This window comes from Cygnus atratus, chromosome Z, assembly GCF_013377495.2.
Source record: "Cygnus atratus isolate AKBS03 ecotype Queensland, Australia chromosome Z, CAtr_DNAZoo_HiC_assembly, whole genome shotgun sequence".
In the NCBI taxonomy this organism is placed as follows: Eukaryota; Metazoa; Chordata; class Aves; order Anseriformes; family Anatidae; genus Cygnus; species Cygnus atratus.
Window position 1 is genome coordinate 69,072,118 of NC_066396.1, and position 13,492 is coordinate 69,085,609.

General features: G+C 44.0%; 1 protein-coding gene across 2 annotated transcripts in view; it reads right to left on the bottom strand.

The window, feature by feature from the left end:
• Positions 1 to 12,265, bottom strand: part of ELP1 (elongator acetyltransferase complex subunit 1) — a 30,526-nt gene extending 18,261 nt beyond the window's left edge. Inside the window, exons 1-14 of one of the 2 annotated variants that reach the window (XM_035563018.2) lie at positions 11,979 to 12,265; positions 10,857 to 11,009; positions 9,014 to 9,095; positions 7,292 to 7,372; positions 6,869 to 6,954; positions 5,468 to 5,567; positions 4,525 to 4,615; positions 3,885 to 4,008; positions 3,145 to 3,235; positions 2,478 to 2,708; positions 2,214 to 2,384; positions 1,735 to 1,834; positions 899 to 1,081; positions 20 to 126 (exon numbers count right to left, since the gene is read on the bottom strand). In XM_035563018.2, coding sequence (XP_035418911.1) covers positions 20 to 126; positions 899 to 1,081; positions 1,735 to 1,834; positions 2,214 to 2,384; positions 2,478 to 2,708; positions 3,145 to 3,235; positions 3,885 to 4,008; positions 4,525 to 4,615; positions 5,468 to 5,567; positions 6,869 to 6,954; positions 7,292 to 7,372; positions 9,014 to 9,095; positions 10,857 to 11,009; positions 11,979 to 12,131 — 1,753 coding nt within the window. In that variant the 5' untranslated portion in view covers positions 12,132 to 12,265. Of the gene's footprint in view, positions 1 to 19; positions 127 to 898; positions 1,082 to 1,734; positions 1,835 to 2,207; positions 2,385 to 2,477; positions 2,709 to 3,144; positions 3,236 to 3,884; positions 4,009 to 4,524; positions 4,616 to 5,467; positions 5,568 to 6,868; positions 6,955 to 7,291; positions 7,373 to 9,013; positions 9,096 to 10,856; positions 11,010 to 11,978 lie in introns of both variants that reach the window. The other variant, XM_035563017.2, reaches the window with a different exon arrangement.
• Positions 12,266 to 13,492: the final 1,227 nt, after the last annotated feature.

A 13,492-nucleotide genomic window follows, 5' to 3' on the forward strand; every position in this document is an offset into this window, starting at 1 on the left:
TTAATAGGGTCCAGCTTACCCCAGAGGTACTTCAGGATCCGTCCATCGGCCAGCTGCAGAGCTACAGTTTTGGTCACTGGGCTGCAGCACAGGCTTATCACTTCTCCATCTACAGGCACAGACAACCTGGGGCAAGGTACAGAAGACACAGAGCATCAGTCATTGTGGATACATTTAACACCCCAATCCTCCATTTCCTGGGGCCAGACTGAAGGGTGTACATCTCCAGCACGGGCCCATATCTTCATCATGTAAATCCTTACACCCTTCTTCAGTCTTTTCACACTTACATGAGCTGACACTGGCAAAAAAGAACACCAACAACTTGAGTTGATCAGTGTTTGCCTAGCTGTGCTAGTCACTGTCTGCACACTTACAGCACTCTGGAAAACCCACACTTCTTTTGTTCTAATCTACAGTTCATATGCAAATTACCCTGTCTTTGCCTTGTAAGTGCTGCAGAAAGTGACTCTCAGGATCTCTCTGTGAAGCAGATTTTTGTAGCCCACTTGGCTTCCTTTCATGCTGACTGCACAAAGACCAGCTGTTAGTTGGAGGAGGAATACAGGAATAACAACTGCTACCAGTCCTCTCTGGACTTTAGTAATGTGGACAAAGGGTAGAACTGAGAAACTTGCTCCAAGGGCCTGGACTTCAGAGAAACTAATAGAGATATCCTGTACTGACACAGGCATGCTGGCAGACCACATCTTGTCAGGCTGGGTGTAGGCATTAGGACTACGTGCAGGCAGCTTCATGAGTTGTTTTGTTCTCCTGCAGGAAGACAGCCAAATCCCCCAAGGCCAGTCCCCCAACAGCCTCCAGGATGCACGAGAGACAGTTCCTTCTAAGCCCAAAGCCACTCTCAGACCTCACCCACAACTGAAATCTCTTGTACCGTAAATTCAGGTGCTCTTCTTCAGCTCCAGTCACACGAGGTGCTGCAGTCAGATGGTGAAGGACAGACTGAGAAGCATGCTGATCCTGACCGACCACCAGGAAGCTGTCATCTGGCAGCCAGGTCAGAGATCGGAGCCCAAGAGGATGCATCATCTCATTGGCGTTGCTGCCCAGATCAACCCTGTCATGAAATAAGAGAGACCATGAAGCAAATAGAACTTGATTTTAGTTTTCACATCAAAAACCTCACTGCAGAAAGCAAAGATCCTCCAAGGCACAGCTTGACTGTAGAGACACACCGCATGGCTAGGAGTCCAGTGCAGAAAATGACAGTCACAGAAAGCACAAATCCTACCACGCTGGAGATGAAGGATGAGACCCAGGGAGCCCCACCAGCTTTCCCTAGGCTGTGCCGTCTCCATGCCACCTGAGTACAGGAGTAAATGTAGAGTAAGGTTTTTGTTTGTTTAACCTTGTCACTGGCCTTGCTATATAAGAAGCTTGGTTCCTATGCATATGTTCACAAGCCTGGGCACTGCACAGCTATTCCTGTGGCTCTGGGAGCTGAAGAAAGCTGCAACACCACAAGGCCAAGAGCACCAGGCACAGGAAAAGCCACCTCAGTGCTGTCACTAGCAGTCAAGGGCATTTCCTGGGGTGAACTGCCCACTGCATTCTCCAGTTCTTAGCACTAATTGAAGCTACAGCCTCAGCACAATAAAGCCATGTTATCAGATGAGTTCTCCAAAAGCTTGAGACAGTGGTCACAGCTGTGACTGTTCAGCCAGGCACTGCCCTTTTCTCCCCACTGCAGTTGCGTTAGTTCTGTATTACCTGTATGTTTTATCCAGGTGTGGCGTTTCCACATCAGCTTTAAATCCATTTCCACCCACAGCTCCTAACCTGACAGTGGGGTCCTTCACTGTCCTCTGTCCTAATGAACACAGAACAAAATAGAGTTCAGACATTCTGTCAACAGAGTCCCTTCCATCTTCATTCTTATAAAAAAAATGCTACAGGAAGCGATTATGAAAATATAAAATATACCACCTCTATATGTACAACCAGCATATTCTCCTCCTTATTAACATTCACCCTGAGGAACAGAACCACCTTGTAACGTCACAACGCATAACTGAGAGACTGCAGCAATGGTCTCTTGTCCAACAGCACACTGAGTATTACCCTGTTCATAGGAGTGCTTTGGAAAGTGCTGGGTAGCTCAAACAGACCCTGTATAGCTAATCCCAGATTGATTCCAAGTGTCAGGGACAGGGTTTCTGTTAAAAAACAATAGTGAAACATACTCTCACCATATCTGTATACAGTGATCTTGTTATCAGCATCCAGGACAGCCATGTCTCCACTACGTTTAGGATCTGTGTGAAATGCAACCTGATTAACTGCTTTTTTGAGCTGAAGCTCATAGGTACACATGGGTGGAGGCACCACAGCATGCTGGAATGCTGTGACAAGCACTTTATCTGTGGAAGAAAGCAGAAAGAAACCAAGCTGTAACAAATTTCAAATGTCAGAAAGGCTCTTATTAGGTTCTTTACTGAAAGCAGGAATCTTACCTCCATCTATGACAGCCACATTTGCCACGTGCTGGCTGTTCTGCCCCATCCCATGGTCTGTGGTCCAGTGCCAGTCATAGCAGAGGTACTGCCAGCCCTGGCAGAGTACATGCAGTCTATATGGGATCACTGGGTCCCACAGCAGTGACACCAACTTATTTTTTTCCATGTTGCCAAAATGCAGACTTTGCTTCAAGTACCAGTGATAGTTCCCTGTGGTCCATAGCTGAACTATAGATTAAAAAAAAATAAATAAGGTTACCAGAGATTACTACTTGAGACCCATCTCAAACCCTCCCCACTGCTCTTCTGCAGGTGATTTAACAGTTTTACCCTCCAGACCATAGGCTCTGTCATACAACACCCAGCACAAGAAAATTGTAACCCCTGATTTTGATCAAAGGAGTCGATCTTAGAACTCCTCTATCTCCCCTCTCTGAGAAGGGAAGGGATCACACCCTAAGCATTCCATGTAATACCACCTCCAGATACAGCAGCCTGGAAGATGCTTTGAGCTCAAGCTAACTAGCGTTTCTTCCTGACCTGCAGAGGGATCTCAAAGCTGTAGATAAGCTAGCCCAAAGTCTGCTATCCTGCAGAGGAATATCCATTGCTGACAACATTCACAGGCAAGTGTAAAATCCAGAGCCTCACAGAGTACTCTCACCGTAACTGTTTGGGTTGGATTTTTCAGTCTTCAGCTCTTCCAGCCATATAGCCAGGACCGTGGAATCTGCATTCCAAAGGAGTTCGTTAACCTGAAAAAACAAAAGATGGCTCTTACTGGATACTGCCACCTCTGCAAAGAGCGGCTATATTCCAGATCAGTTTTCAATACCATGAGTTGCTCCTTATTTTCAACAACGTAAGGTACATGGCTTAATGTACTAACACAGTACTTGCATACTGCAAAGTTCCTGACAGTTGGAGCAAAGCGCCCTGAAGCAGAACCCATCACAGCAGTTGTGCGCAGCTGAAGAGGTTATACACAAATGGGACAGCAGAATTCTTTGTTGACCTTGGCACTGAGAAATGATCTGCCAAAAGACCTCTCAGCATCCAAAGGCAGAAGCTGAAACAACGCCTTAGTAGCAGATTTTCACTTACATTATTCGGGACAATGTGAGTTATTTCACCTCACTCCTGCATGAGCTGACATCCTAAGTTGCATTTTTTGAAGCATTCGCCTAACAGAAAGTATACAGAGGCCAGCAATACCCTAGGGGTACAACATCCCAGTTTTCCTCTGTACTGAAAGCTGCAGAAGGCATTGCATCTTCACTGTTCTCTCTTCCACTAGGACCAGCACTAAGTGCAAAGTCACAAAATTCCTCTTAGAATCTGGATAAAGATCTAGTCTTCCTCTCCACTACAGTCTAATGAAAGAAGCCCAGACACAGCACTCACTTTGACCTGCCCTTTCTGGAACGGGAGGGTGAACTCCCCATGAAGAAGTCCATTCTTCTCCAAGAAAACCACATCATGTCTGTTGGGTTTTTCTTGTGTGGATGCTATCAAGTTTCCAGAGGGCCTAAAAAAAAAAAAGTGAAAGGAACAGTGCTTGCTCACACAATTGCTAACTGTCATTTTAAACACCAACCACCTTCCCTCTCTCCCGAGAGGAAGCTTTCACACGAGACATGAAGAAAAGGGCAGCAGGGGATCTGTTTTCCTCAGCACTGTTCAGACAAAGTCACAGGTGCAGCACAAACATTTCACAGGGCCCCTAACATCCTCAGGTGAGCAGGTAAGTGTCAGCATAGGCAACGGCACCTGTAATATTCCATTTTACACAGTTAAATCCCAAACCACCTGATATTGAGACAGTGCGAAGAATCTATCCCTTCTTCCCACGTGTAAGGCAAGTATTAGGTTTTTCAGGTCTTAAGAGGATACCCTTCCATGTAATGGATCAGAAGACAGCTTTCTTCAAGTTTTGAGAAAAATAAACAAACACGGGAGAATGAAATCAATGCTAAGCAAAGGCAGTGGCTAGGGAATAAAAACAAGCACTCTGCAGCCCTTACGCAGGTTCATTGCTACTCACTTCCAGGCCAGTGCTTGTTCTAACCCCGAGATAGGCTCACTTGTTGACTGCAGCACAAGCTCTCTGTTCCACACCCGGACCTTTCGAGCACCTAGAAGGCAGGGAGAAAAGGGTGTAAGAAAATACCAGGAAGAGAATCTTAATTTTCAAGATGGTGTGAGAGCAAATTTGGATGCTCATGAATAGAAAGGAGATTGCTTTTGTACACCTTAGGGGTAACAACAGCACATCAAAACTTCTGTCTCAGGAAGTTCTTCCATAGTAATTGAGTGACTCTACTCAAATAAGTAGGAATTTCAGTTTGAATGAGCTCAGTGGTAGCCATTTGGCTCTCCAGTAAAACGTTTAAATTGTCTTATATATGCAAAACCTTCCTAATCTGAAGTACTGAGGGTCAAAACCCAAACTAGTGGAGAAACAGGTCTTTGGTACAGTTCAATATATTGACCAAAAACATTTGAACTGCTCAGGAATGTTAATCATGGAAGACAACAATTACAATACCTGGAGTATTATCAATAAGTATTATCAATACTTAAAAGCCTGCAAGGCCAAATTCTTACTATGAGGGACTGTGGGTACTGCAACAGTCAGACACATGCACTTGGTATTAGGAACCTGAAAGAGATTGCTTAGAGCTCAAGCAGTGGCTTAGAACTGGTGAAAAAAGCAGTTCAGGTAGTAACTACTCAGTGGTAACCTCTCCTGGCCTCTCACTGGACTAAAAACCAAACTGACAAGAAAGCATTTAAAAGACCACATCTACGAAATGCTTTTCTGAGCCTTTGAGATCAAAAAAAGAGGAAGGAACAACTAATTAGCTCAAATCCCCAGTTTTAAGTAGCCAAGAGACCACGGACACTAGCCAGTTCTTGCCTTGTCTCACTTTCACTTAAAGAGACTTTTAAACAAGTTGATATTTCAATGAAATTTGGTACCATACCTGTCTCTGGACAGACAGCACTCACGGCAACAAATTGCCCATCTCCTCTCCATGTCACCCGAGGCCTGCTGTCATCCCAGGCTGAAGTAGGTGATACTTCCTGAAGTCATACAAAAGAAAGTTGCATCAAAGCTTAGGAAGGCAACTGCTGGCTTTGTCTAAGCAGACTGCATTGCTAAGACAGCTCTTTCAAGAGGCTCGGCACGAAATCAACCCATTAAACAATTGTGAGACTGCAAAGTTTAGAATTCACTACTCAGAATGTTATTTTAGGAAATGCTAGCATTAAAACTGTCTGTCAATTCAATCTGTTCCTCCTGTATGTGCATATGACCATCTATTCTATGATCACATGATACACTTCCCTTTCACCTCAGTCTCTCCTTACAGACCAGCTGTGCCCAAGCTGGACATGCTGCAAGGGTGAGTCAAGGTTTGTTCATGACCAGTATTCAAGAGTCAACGTCCCTTGGAAGGAGAGAAAGGCGTGCCGTCCAGACAGACTGTATGACAGACAGAAGCTGGGATGAGAAGTAGCATTTTTCAAAGCAAAGAGGTTCTTCACAGAACAAAACAGAAAAAAAAAAATTTCAACAGAATACACATACAAAGGCAGCTGTTCAGAGGTTTAACTTGGCCAAACTAGGCATATTTTTCTAGATACAGCCAAACATTATCCTGGTCCATCCTTCCTAATAGTAAAGCTAGAGCAGGACACATTTCATCTCTTTTCATGGTAGCCTATCATGTTTCAACAGGACTGTTTTAATCTGGGTGACACATTTCCCCATAAGTTTTCATTTCCAAAATACAGGAATGGTATAGCCTTAAAAAAATACAAACTGGAAAGAAAAACCCAGCAGTGGAGTTTGTTAGCTACCTGAATTTTCATAAAAAGAAAAAAAAAAAAGAAAAAAAGACTTAAAATGAAGAAGAGTCAAACAAGGGAACAAAGACCAAAAACTTATAGGCACAGAGAGAATCACCTCACATGACTGGTGGAGGTCAGCAGCCCAAGTCCTTAAACTCTTGCCTTCACGGAGCAAACTGAACTACACGTTACAGCTTTTGGATATATAAATATTTTGATATATAGAACATGTTCAGCAACATCTGTCATGCTGATTCAAGGGTGGCTTTACATCAGCAAGCACTTGCACTTACAAATCTTGTTTTGAGCTCCGTATGAACCAGCCTTAAGTACTTCCAGCTGCTGTTCTGATTTAGGAAGAGGATAAAAATGCTGAATCACAAATAACAGAAACAATCAGAAGGAGACTATGAAGACAACTACCTGGAAAGGCAGTGTCAAACTAGCAGAGCAGAAACAACAGAAACTTTCTTTATACATATCCTCCCTCTGAAGAGTATAGACCTATTGTAAGAAAAATAACGTAATACCGTTTGCTTGCGATGTGCTGCCTGTTTTCCCTCTGATCCATGGAATTGTGTCTCTTTTTTACCCCAGCCAAGAGCAACAAACTTTCCTGAGGAAGAAATAATCATTGTGGTGGAAGATTTACAGAGTTACGTTGCACATTGTGGTTAACAACTACAGCATCACGCCACGTACTCCATCCACCCAAGTTTAACTCTAAAAAAACTGGAGGAAATTGACATAGCCTAGAAAGTCTTCCGGTACAGGGAACTTGTTTGAATTCCCACTGATAAATACAATACTGGCATTCCCTTCCTGCTGCCTAAAAGAACTACAATCTAAAACATCTCCTAGGGTCTAGTAAGCACTCAATTTCTTTACTTTATACATGCTTACAACACACCAACGAGAACAGTCCAAGCAACTTTATTTCATGCACCTCTTACCTTCTCCAAACTCATCTTGGTGGATTTGCTTTTCAGTAATTGGCTCAAAATCCCTTGTCATCATGATGAGAGTTTGCTGACCTGCAGGGTACACATCAAATACAGCATTAGTACTGAGATCTCCAGCAGATCAAAATGTTTTCCTCTATTATCCTATTATTTTGTAATGGACTTCAGTATAAAAGTATTTCTAGCACAATACAAAAGAGAATACATCCTTCAAAACAGAAAATCTCAAACTGTAATGGAAGGACATCTTCAAGTCTCTCTCTTCAGAGATATAATTCCTGAACTAACCTTAAAGAGTTCTTTACACTTTTGAAATAAGTACCTGGCACTTCATAAACATTTTTATTCAAGGTATGAAGGTGATTGACAGTAGTCAGCATGGATTTATGAAGGGGAAATCATACCTGACCTATCTGATTGCCTTTTACATTGAAATGACTGGTTTGTGGATATATGGGGAGACCAGTGGTTGTTATTTACCTTGACTCGGAGGAGGCTTTTGACACCATCTCCCATAACATCACAGACAAACTCATGGAAGACAGGATGGATCAATGAACAGTGACTGTGGACTGAGAACTGGCTGAACAGACAAGTCCAAAAGCTTATTAGTGGTGAAAAATCCAGCTTGAGGCTGGTCACGAGTGATACTTCACCACCACTGGACCTGTGGACCTAGGGCCAATATTGGTTAACATCTTCATTAGTGACCTGGATGACAGGACCCTCAGCGCGTTTGCAGATGACACAAAACTGGGAGAAGAGGCAGGTACAGCAGAGGGTTGTGCTTCCATCCAGAGGACCTCGTTATGTGGAAGAGACAGGCTGACAGAAACCTCTTGAAGCTTAACAAGGACAAAAGCCAGGTCCCACACCTGGGAAGTGATAATCTCAGGCAGTAGGACAGACTTAGCGGCCAAGAAGCTGGAAAGCATCTTAGCAGAAAATGCCCTGTGTGTCCTGAGGCATGAACACAAACTGGCAATATGCCCCTGCTGCACAGGACACCAACAGCAGCATGAGCTGCACTGGAAGCGATGCCATCAAGTCAATGGAAGTGATCCTTTTCACTTTTAATTTTTTACTGTGTGGGTGGTCAAATACTGGAACATGCTACCCACAGAGTTTGTGGGGTCTCCATCCTTGGACATATTCAAAACCTGACTGGGAACAGTTCGCAGCAACTTTTTCTAGGGAACCCACTTTGAACAGAATGGTTGGAATAGATGATCTCCAGAGTTTGCTTCCAACCTGTGATACTCTGTGATTTTGTTTTGCTTGAGGCTAACTTTATTGTCAAGGAGAGGTATATCTGTAGTAAAGCTTGTAACACAGATATTTCTTACCAGAGGACAAGAAGCAATATTTAATAAACAATTAAATGGGCTTATAACACATGAATATTTACATTTTAATGCAAGATCAAAAATATACCTCCCTGGAAGACCTGAAAGACTAATGAAATATTATTTTCTATAAAAGTCAGTTTTTTGGGTCTGAACAACTCAGCTAGGATCACTAAAGCTCCTCATGGATTATGAAATGAAACAATATATAGGATCAGAAGGTCTTTTTTCTCTTCTTCAAAGTCTTAATTCCAGTTTCATGACTTTGTATCTTGTTTTCCTTATCTTAAAATTATCTGTATTTTACACTTTGGTCATAGTGAATTTCACTCTTCAGGGCAGAAAGCTTACAGGTAGTTGTTAATACCTGTTGCAAGCAAAACGAGCTCTTGGTCGGGACTCCAGCTCATGACACTCAGGCCGCTGTCCACACTTCCGACACATTCCACCTGTAAGACAGAAGCAGTATCACAAGTGAGCAGCAACACCAATGCAACACCATCCCGACATCAGTCACTGACTGAAGGAAATCCTCACACACCTAGAGAAGTCACAGGAGTTATTTCACCCTTTGTGTTGAATGAAACAAAAGAAAGATTTCTAACCAAATGACGGTTCCATGGTATTTATGTATGTGAGCCCAAATAATCTACAGATCAGCATTTTCTACCACGCAGTTTTTCCAAGAGTTTTATTTTGCAGCTCTCAGTCTTACATTAGCATGTAATAGTCTTAACAGTAATACTACCACAGATTGGGTCTGTGGTTCTATTGGTAAACAGTCTGATGTCACACAACACAGGCGTAACTGTTCTTACCTAGAAAATTCCAAGGTGCAGTGAAGTGGCACTATATCCATTCAAAACCTGACCCTAAAAGCTGTTTGTAAGTGCCAAATGTGACAGCTGAACTACCTTCAAAGAAGGTCATGAAAAACTAAGCCATTCTACTGAGATACTATGGGTGTATAAACAATACCGTGACAGAAGTTCTCTGCCCACTGCATTGTTACCCTGATTTGCAAAAGGCTGTGGAACAGAACATTCACAATGAATGGCAAAATAATGTTATTCAAGAAATTCAGCTTGGATATCTTTTTTTTTTTTTCCAAGGTGAGAAGAGTAAGACCATATACTGTTGTACAGTAAATATCATCCACATACAATAGGTTTCAGAACAAGCAGAGTAACCTTCAAGGCTTCTTGGTTCCCAGACTGCACCAAAAGTATACATCTTTATAACTCAGAAAGTAAGGCCTGAAGCCTTGAAATAAAGGATTTTAAGTTAAACATGAGGTCTGACCCATATACCAGTGCAAGAAAAGTCCCATATATCAGATCTTTTATCTTTATTCCCTTTATAACACGCATTGAGTTGCAATGAAGGGCATGGTTTTCAGATATAGTTGTTTTTATATTTAAGTGGTATTTGCAAATCAAACCCAAACAAGAACCCAAAGAGGTGAGCTGCAAATAACCACAAACTGGCAGCCAGCCCAGACAGACCACTGACATCTCATATCTACATACACCTGCACTGTTGGGCCGTTACTCAGGGAGGTGAGGCAGACTTCAGAAGATGCTACTGTAGTGTTTAAGCATTTTACTGAAGACAGTACCAATCGGATAACAAGGAGGGAACAGAAAGCAAGTGTCTCAGTTCCTGCCCTACTTACTCAGCTAGGATATATTGGTCTTTCCTTGGTGTTTTCTAGTTTGTTTGTTTGTTTTTTTTTAATATTTTATTCCAACCAATCTTCAAATCTTAACATACAACTGTTTCTTCTCTCTTCGGTTAACTCACGTCTGCACAATTTTCTAAGCACAAAGTTCTGTACTGACTGATGATAAAACATTAACAAACCTGTGAATTATGGATTACATTATTCTGTATGGAGTTTCAAAAATATCCTATTGCTGTGAGACTGTTTGTTCAATGGATCCAGTGCTGTTGACCATATGCCAATAGCCCCCTGAGCAAGCATGCAGGACTGAGGCTGTGGACATGCAAGCTGCAGTTTAGATTCTGGTTCATTTATGGTGTGTATACTCTGTACTTGATTCTGCGCAAGGCTTCCAAAGAAATTGACCTATCTATCCAAGAAATGAAGACTAACTGCAGCTTAATGTAATAAACATGCAACTGTCCCCCGAACTGTCAACTTCCCCTTGAAAACTCTCTGTACTGTTCTCTCTTTCCTGCCACGTTACCTGCTTTGTGCTGAGATTGCACAGTAGGATGTCTCCAGCTGCGGTGGCAACACACACACATTCTTGCTCTGGAAGATCTTCGATACCGACGATGGAGCCACTTTCATCCTCCGGCATAAAGCCCTCAGCAGTCAAAGAAACTTCTCTTGTCACCTGGACATGGAGAGGCCAATAGCTTAATAATTGCACATCACCTGATACTTTTACAAAAATGACAGAGTAACAACTTAAGAGTGTATTTCATCTACTGCAGTTACACAAAGCATTGCATGTCAGCAGCTAGCACATGGATGTATCAGAGAAAAGCCAACGTGCAAACACTTCTATTCACTTATCCGTAGGAAACTGTGACAGTTCTCTTGTGCTAAAAGAGCTAGACAGATGATGAAAAAAATCATGTAAGAGATCACACAGTAAATGGCAATACCGCAGCTTCCAATTTGTCTTGCTAATCATCTTTCAACTGCCTTTACATATTTCACACACTGTTAACATTAAGAGGTTAACAAGAAGCTGCTTAAAGCAGCCCTATATTTTTGAGGGATCATTCAGACTTTACTGAGACACAGCACAGACAATTTCAGACGAACAAAAACATTTGGATGTGCATTCAGGTCCAGCAAAACAAGGATGAGATTTACAACTGTTAGATAAGCCAGTTCCTTCTATTTAATTGCACACATGTTTTGCACATTGAAACACCATGGAAATAAAAATAATGTAATTAAAATCACATAGACTGGAAACAAAAAGCCCACAAAACGAATTAAAAAAAAGAATCTGATGTATTAAGCAACTTCACATGGGCTTCTGGATACTTTTTTGAGTTCTTAAGGTATTTTAGAGTTGATAGCAATCACAGACAGACCACAATGTGGATTTCTAGAAAGCGTCCTTCTTCAAAAACGTTAAAAGGAAAAGCCCCCAGGAAAGCCCAAAGCCCTTGTGCCAGTTAGCTTCAGAACTGAACCCATGGAAGGAATTTGATGCCTCAGAGATATCAGAGCACGATTCAATAGGAAATTTTTCCTCGGAGATGTCCGTCCCCCCCCCCCCCGAGCTACTCCCCCTTCCATTTTCCATCCCCCCGACCCTAACACCGCCCCGATCCACGGCGCTCACCGGCTGCCCGGCGGCGTCCAGCTCCACCACGCCGCGCCGGGAGCCCACCAGCACCACACCGGGCTCGGCGCCGAGGCAGAAGCGCTGCGGGGCGCCGGGGTGGACGGCGGCGGGGCGGCGCCCAGCGGCGCGGTGCAGCCGCAGGTTCCTCATGGCCAAGGGACGCTCACGGCGCCGCCATGTTACCGCCGCGCGGCGGGGCGAGGGCGCATGCGCCGGGAGCAGGCGGGGCCCCGCCGAGCGCCACCTGCCCGGGGCCGGCGGTGGCGGCCATCTTGTGGGCGCTGTGGGGCGGGCACCGGGCAGGGGCCGGGCGGCATCACCTGCTTCCCTCTTTCCTCCCTTCTTTCTGTGGGACAAACGAATTTTGACTGGAAATGTGTTCAGATTGCATCGTCAGCTCACGATTACTACGGTATGGGAGCTTAGGCCATTAAAAGGATGTCCCACCATACATCTAGATGATTTTGCTTCTTGCTCAAGTGTTAAACTTGGTTAACGTCAGCAATAAACTCGGTGAACTTTAACAGGGGATTTTCTTGACACCAGAGGCTTAGGGTCATATCAGCACAGCATAGCTGTCACTGCATGTGGAAAAAGTCAAGCCAAACAGGCTTGCTATCCTGTGGTGTGGAGAAGGGTGAACGGAACGCCTTCCTGGGCCAGCCCAGGTCTGACAGTGCTGGCAGGAGGAGAGCAGCTGACAGCACCTGGGCCTGGCCATGGTCTGTGCCCCATCCCCTCACTCCTGCAGGACCTGTGCTGTTGGGCTGGGCCGCCCCTGAAAGCCCTGTGGTACCTCGCTGCTCCCTGCAGCTGCCTGAGGAGGGGAGGCAGAGAGGAAGGTGCTGGTCTCTGCTCCCTGGTGAGTGATGGCAGGACATGAGAACGGCACACAGCTGCACCAGGGGAGGGTCAGACAGCGCATGAGGAAACATTTCTGTACCGTGAGGGTGTTCAGACACTGGAACGAGCGTCCCAGAGGGGTGGTTGGTGCCCCAAGCCTGCCAGTGTTCAAGGGACATTTGGATAATGCCCTCGATAACATGCTTTAACTTTTGGGTATCTCTCAAGAGGTCATGCAGTTGGAGTTAATGATCTTTGAAGGACCCTTCCAACTGAATGATTCTGTTCTGCTCTAGTCTATTTCACCTCTTTCTGAGGCTTTTTGAGGGGTTCGTCTAGACTCTTTAGCCTAGCATCCAGCCCCCTATAGCACCAAGTTGCACGTTTTTATAACTCTTTATTTTATTTTATTTTATTTTATTTTATTTTATTTTATTTTATTTTATTTTATTTTATTTTACCTTTTTTTTATGCTTTGCCTGATTCTTCGCGGTTATCACTGCAGCATGGCCGTTCTCACATCGTGGGGCTGGGAAAGCAGCGGTCCCACACTCACTGCCCTCGCAGCGGAGCAGAAGGACAAAAGCTCACTTGATCTTGATTTTCAGTACGAATGCAGACCGTGAAAGCGGGGCCTCACGATCCTTCTGACTTTTGGGGTTTTGCCG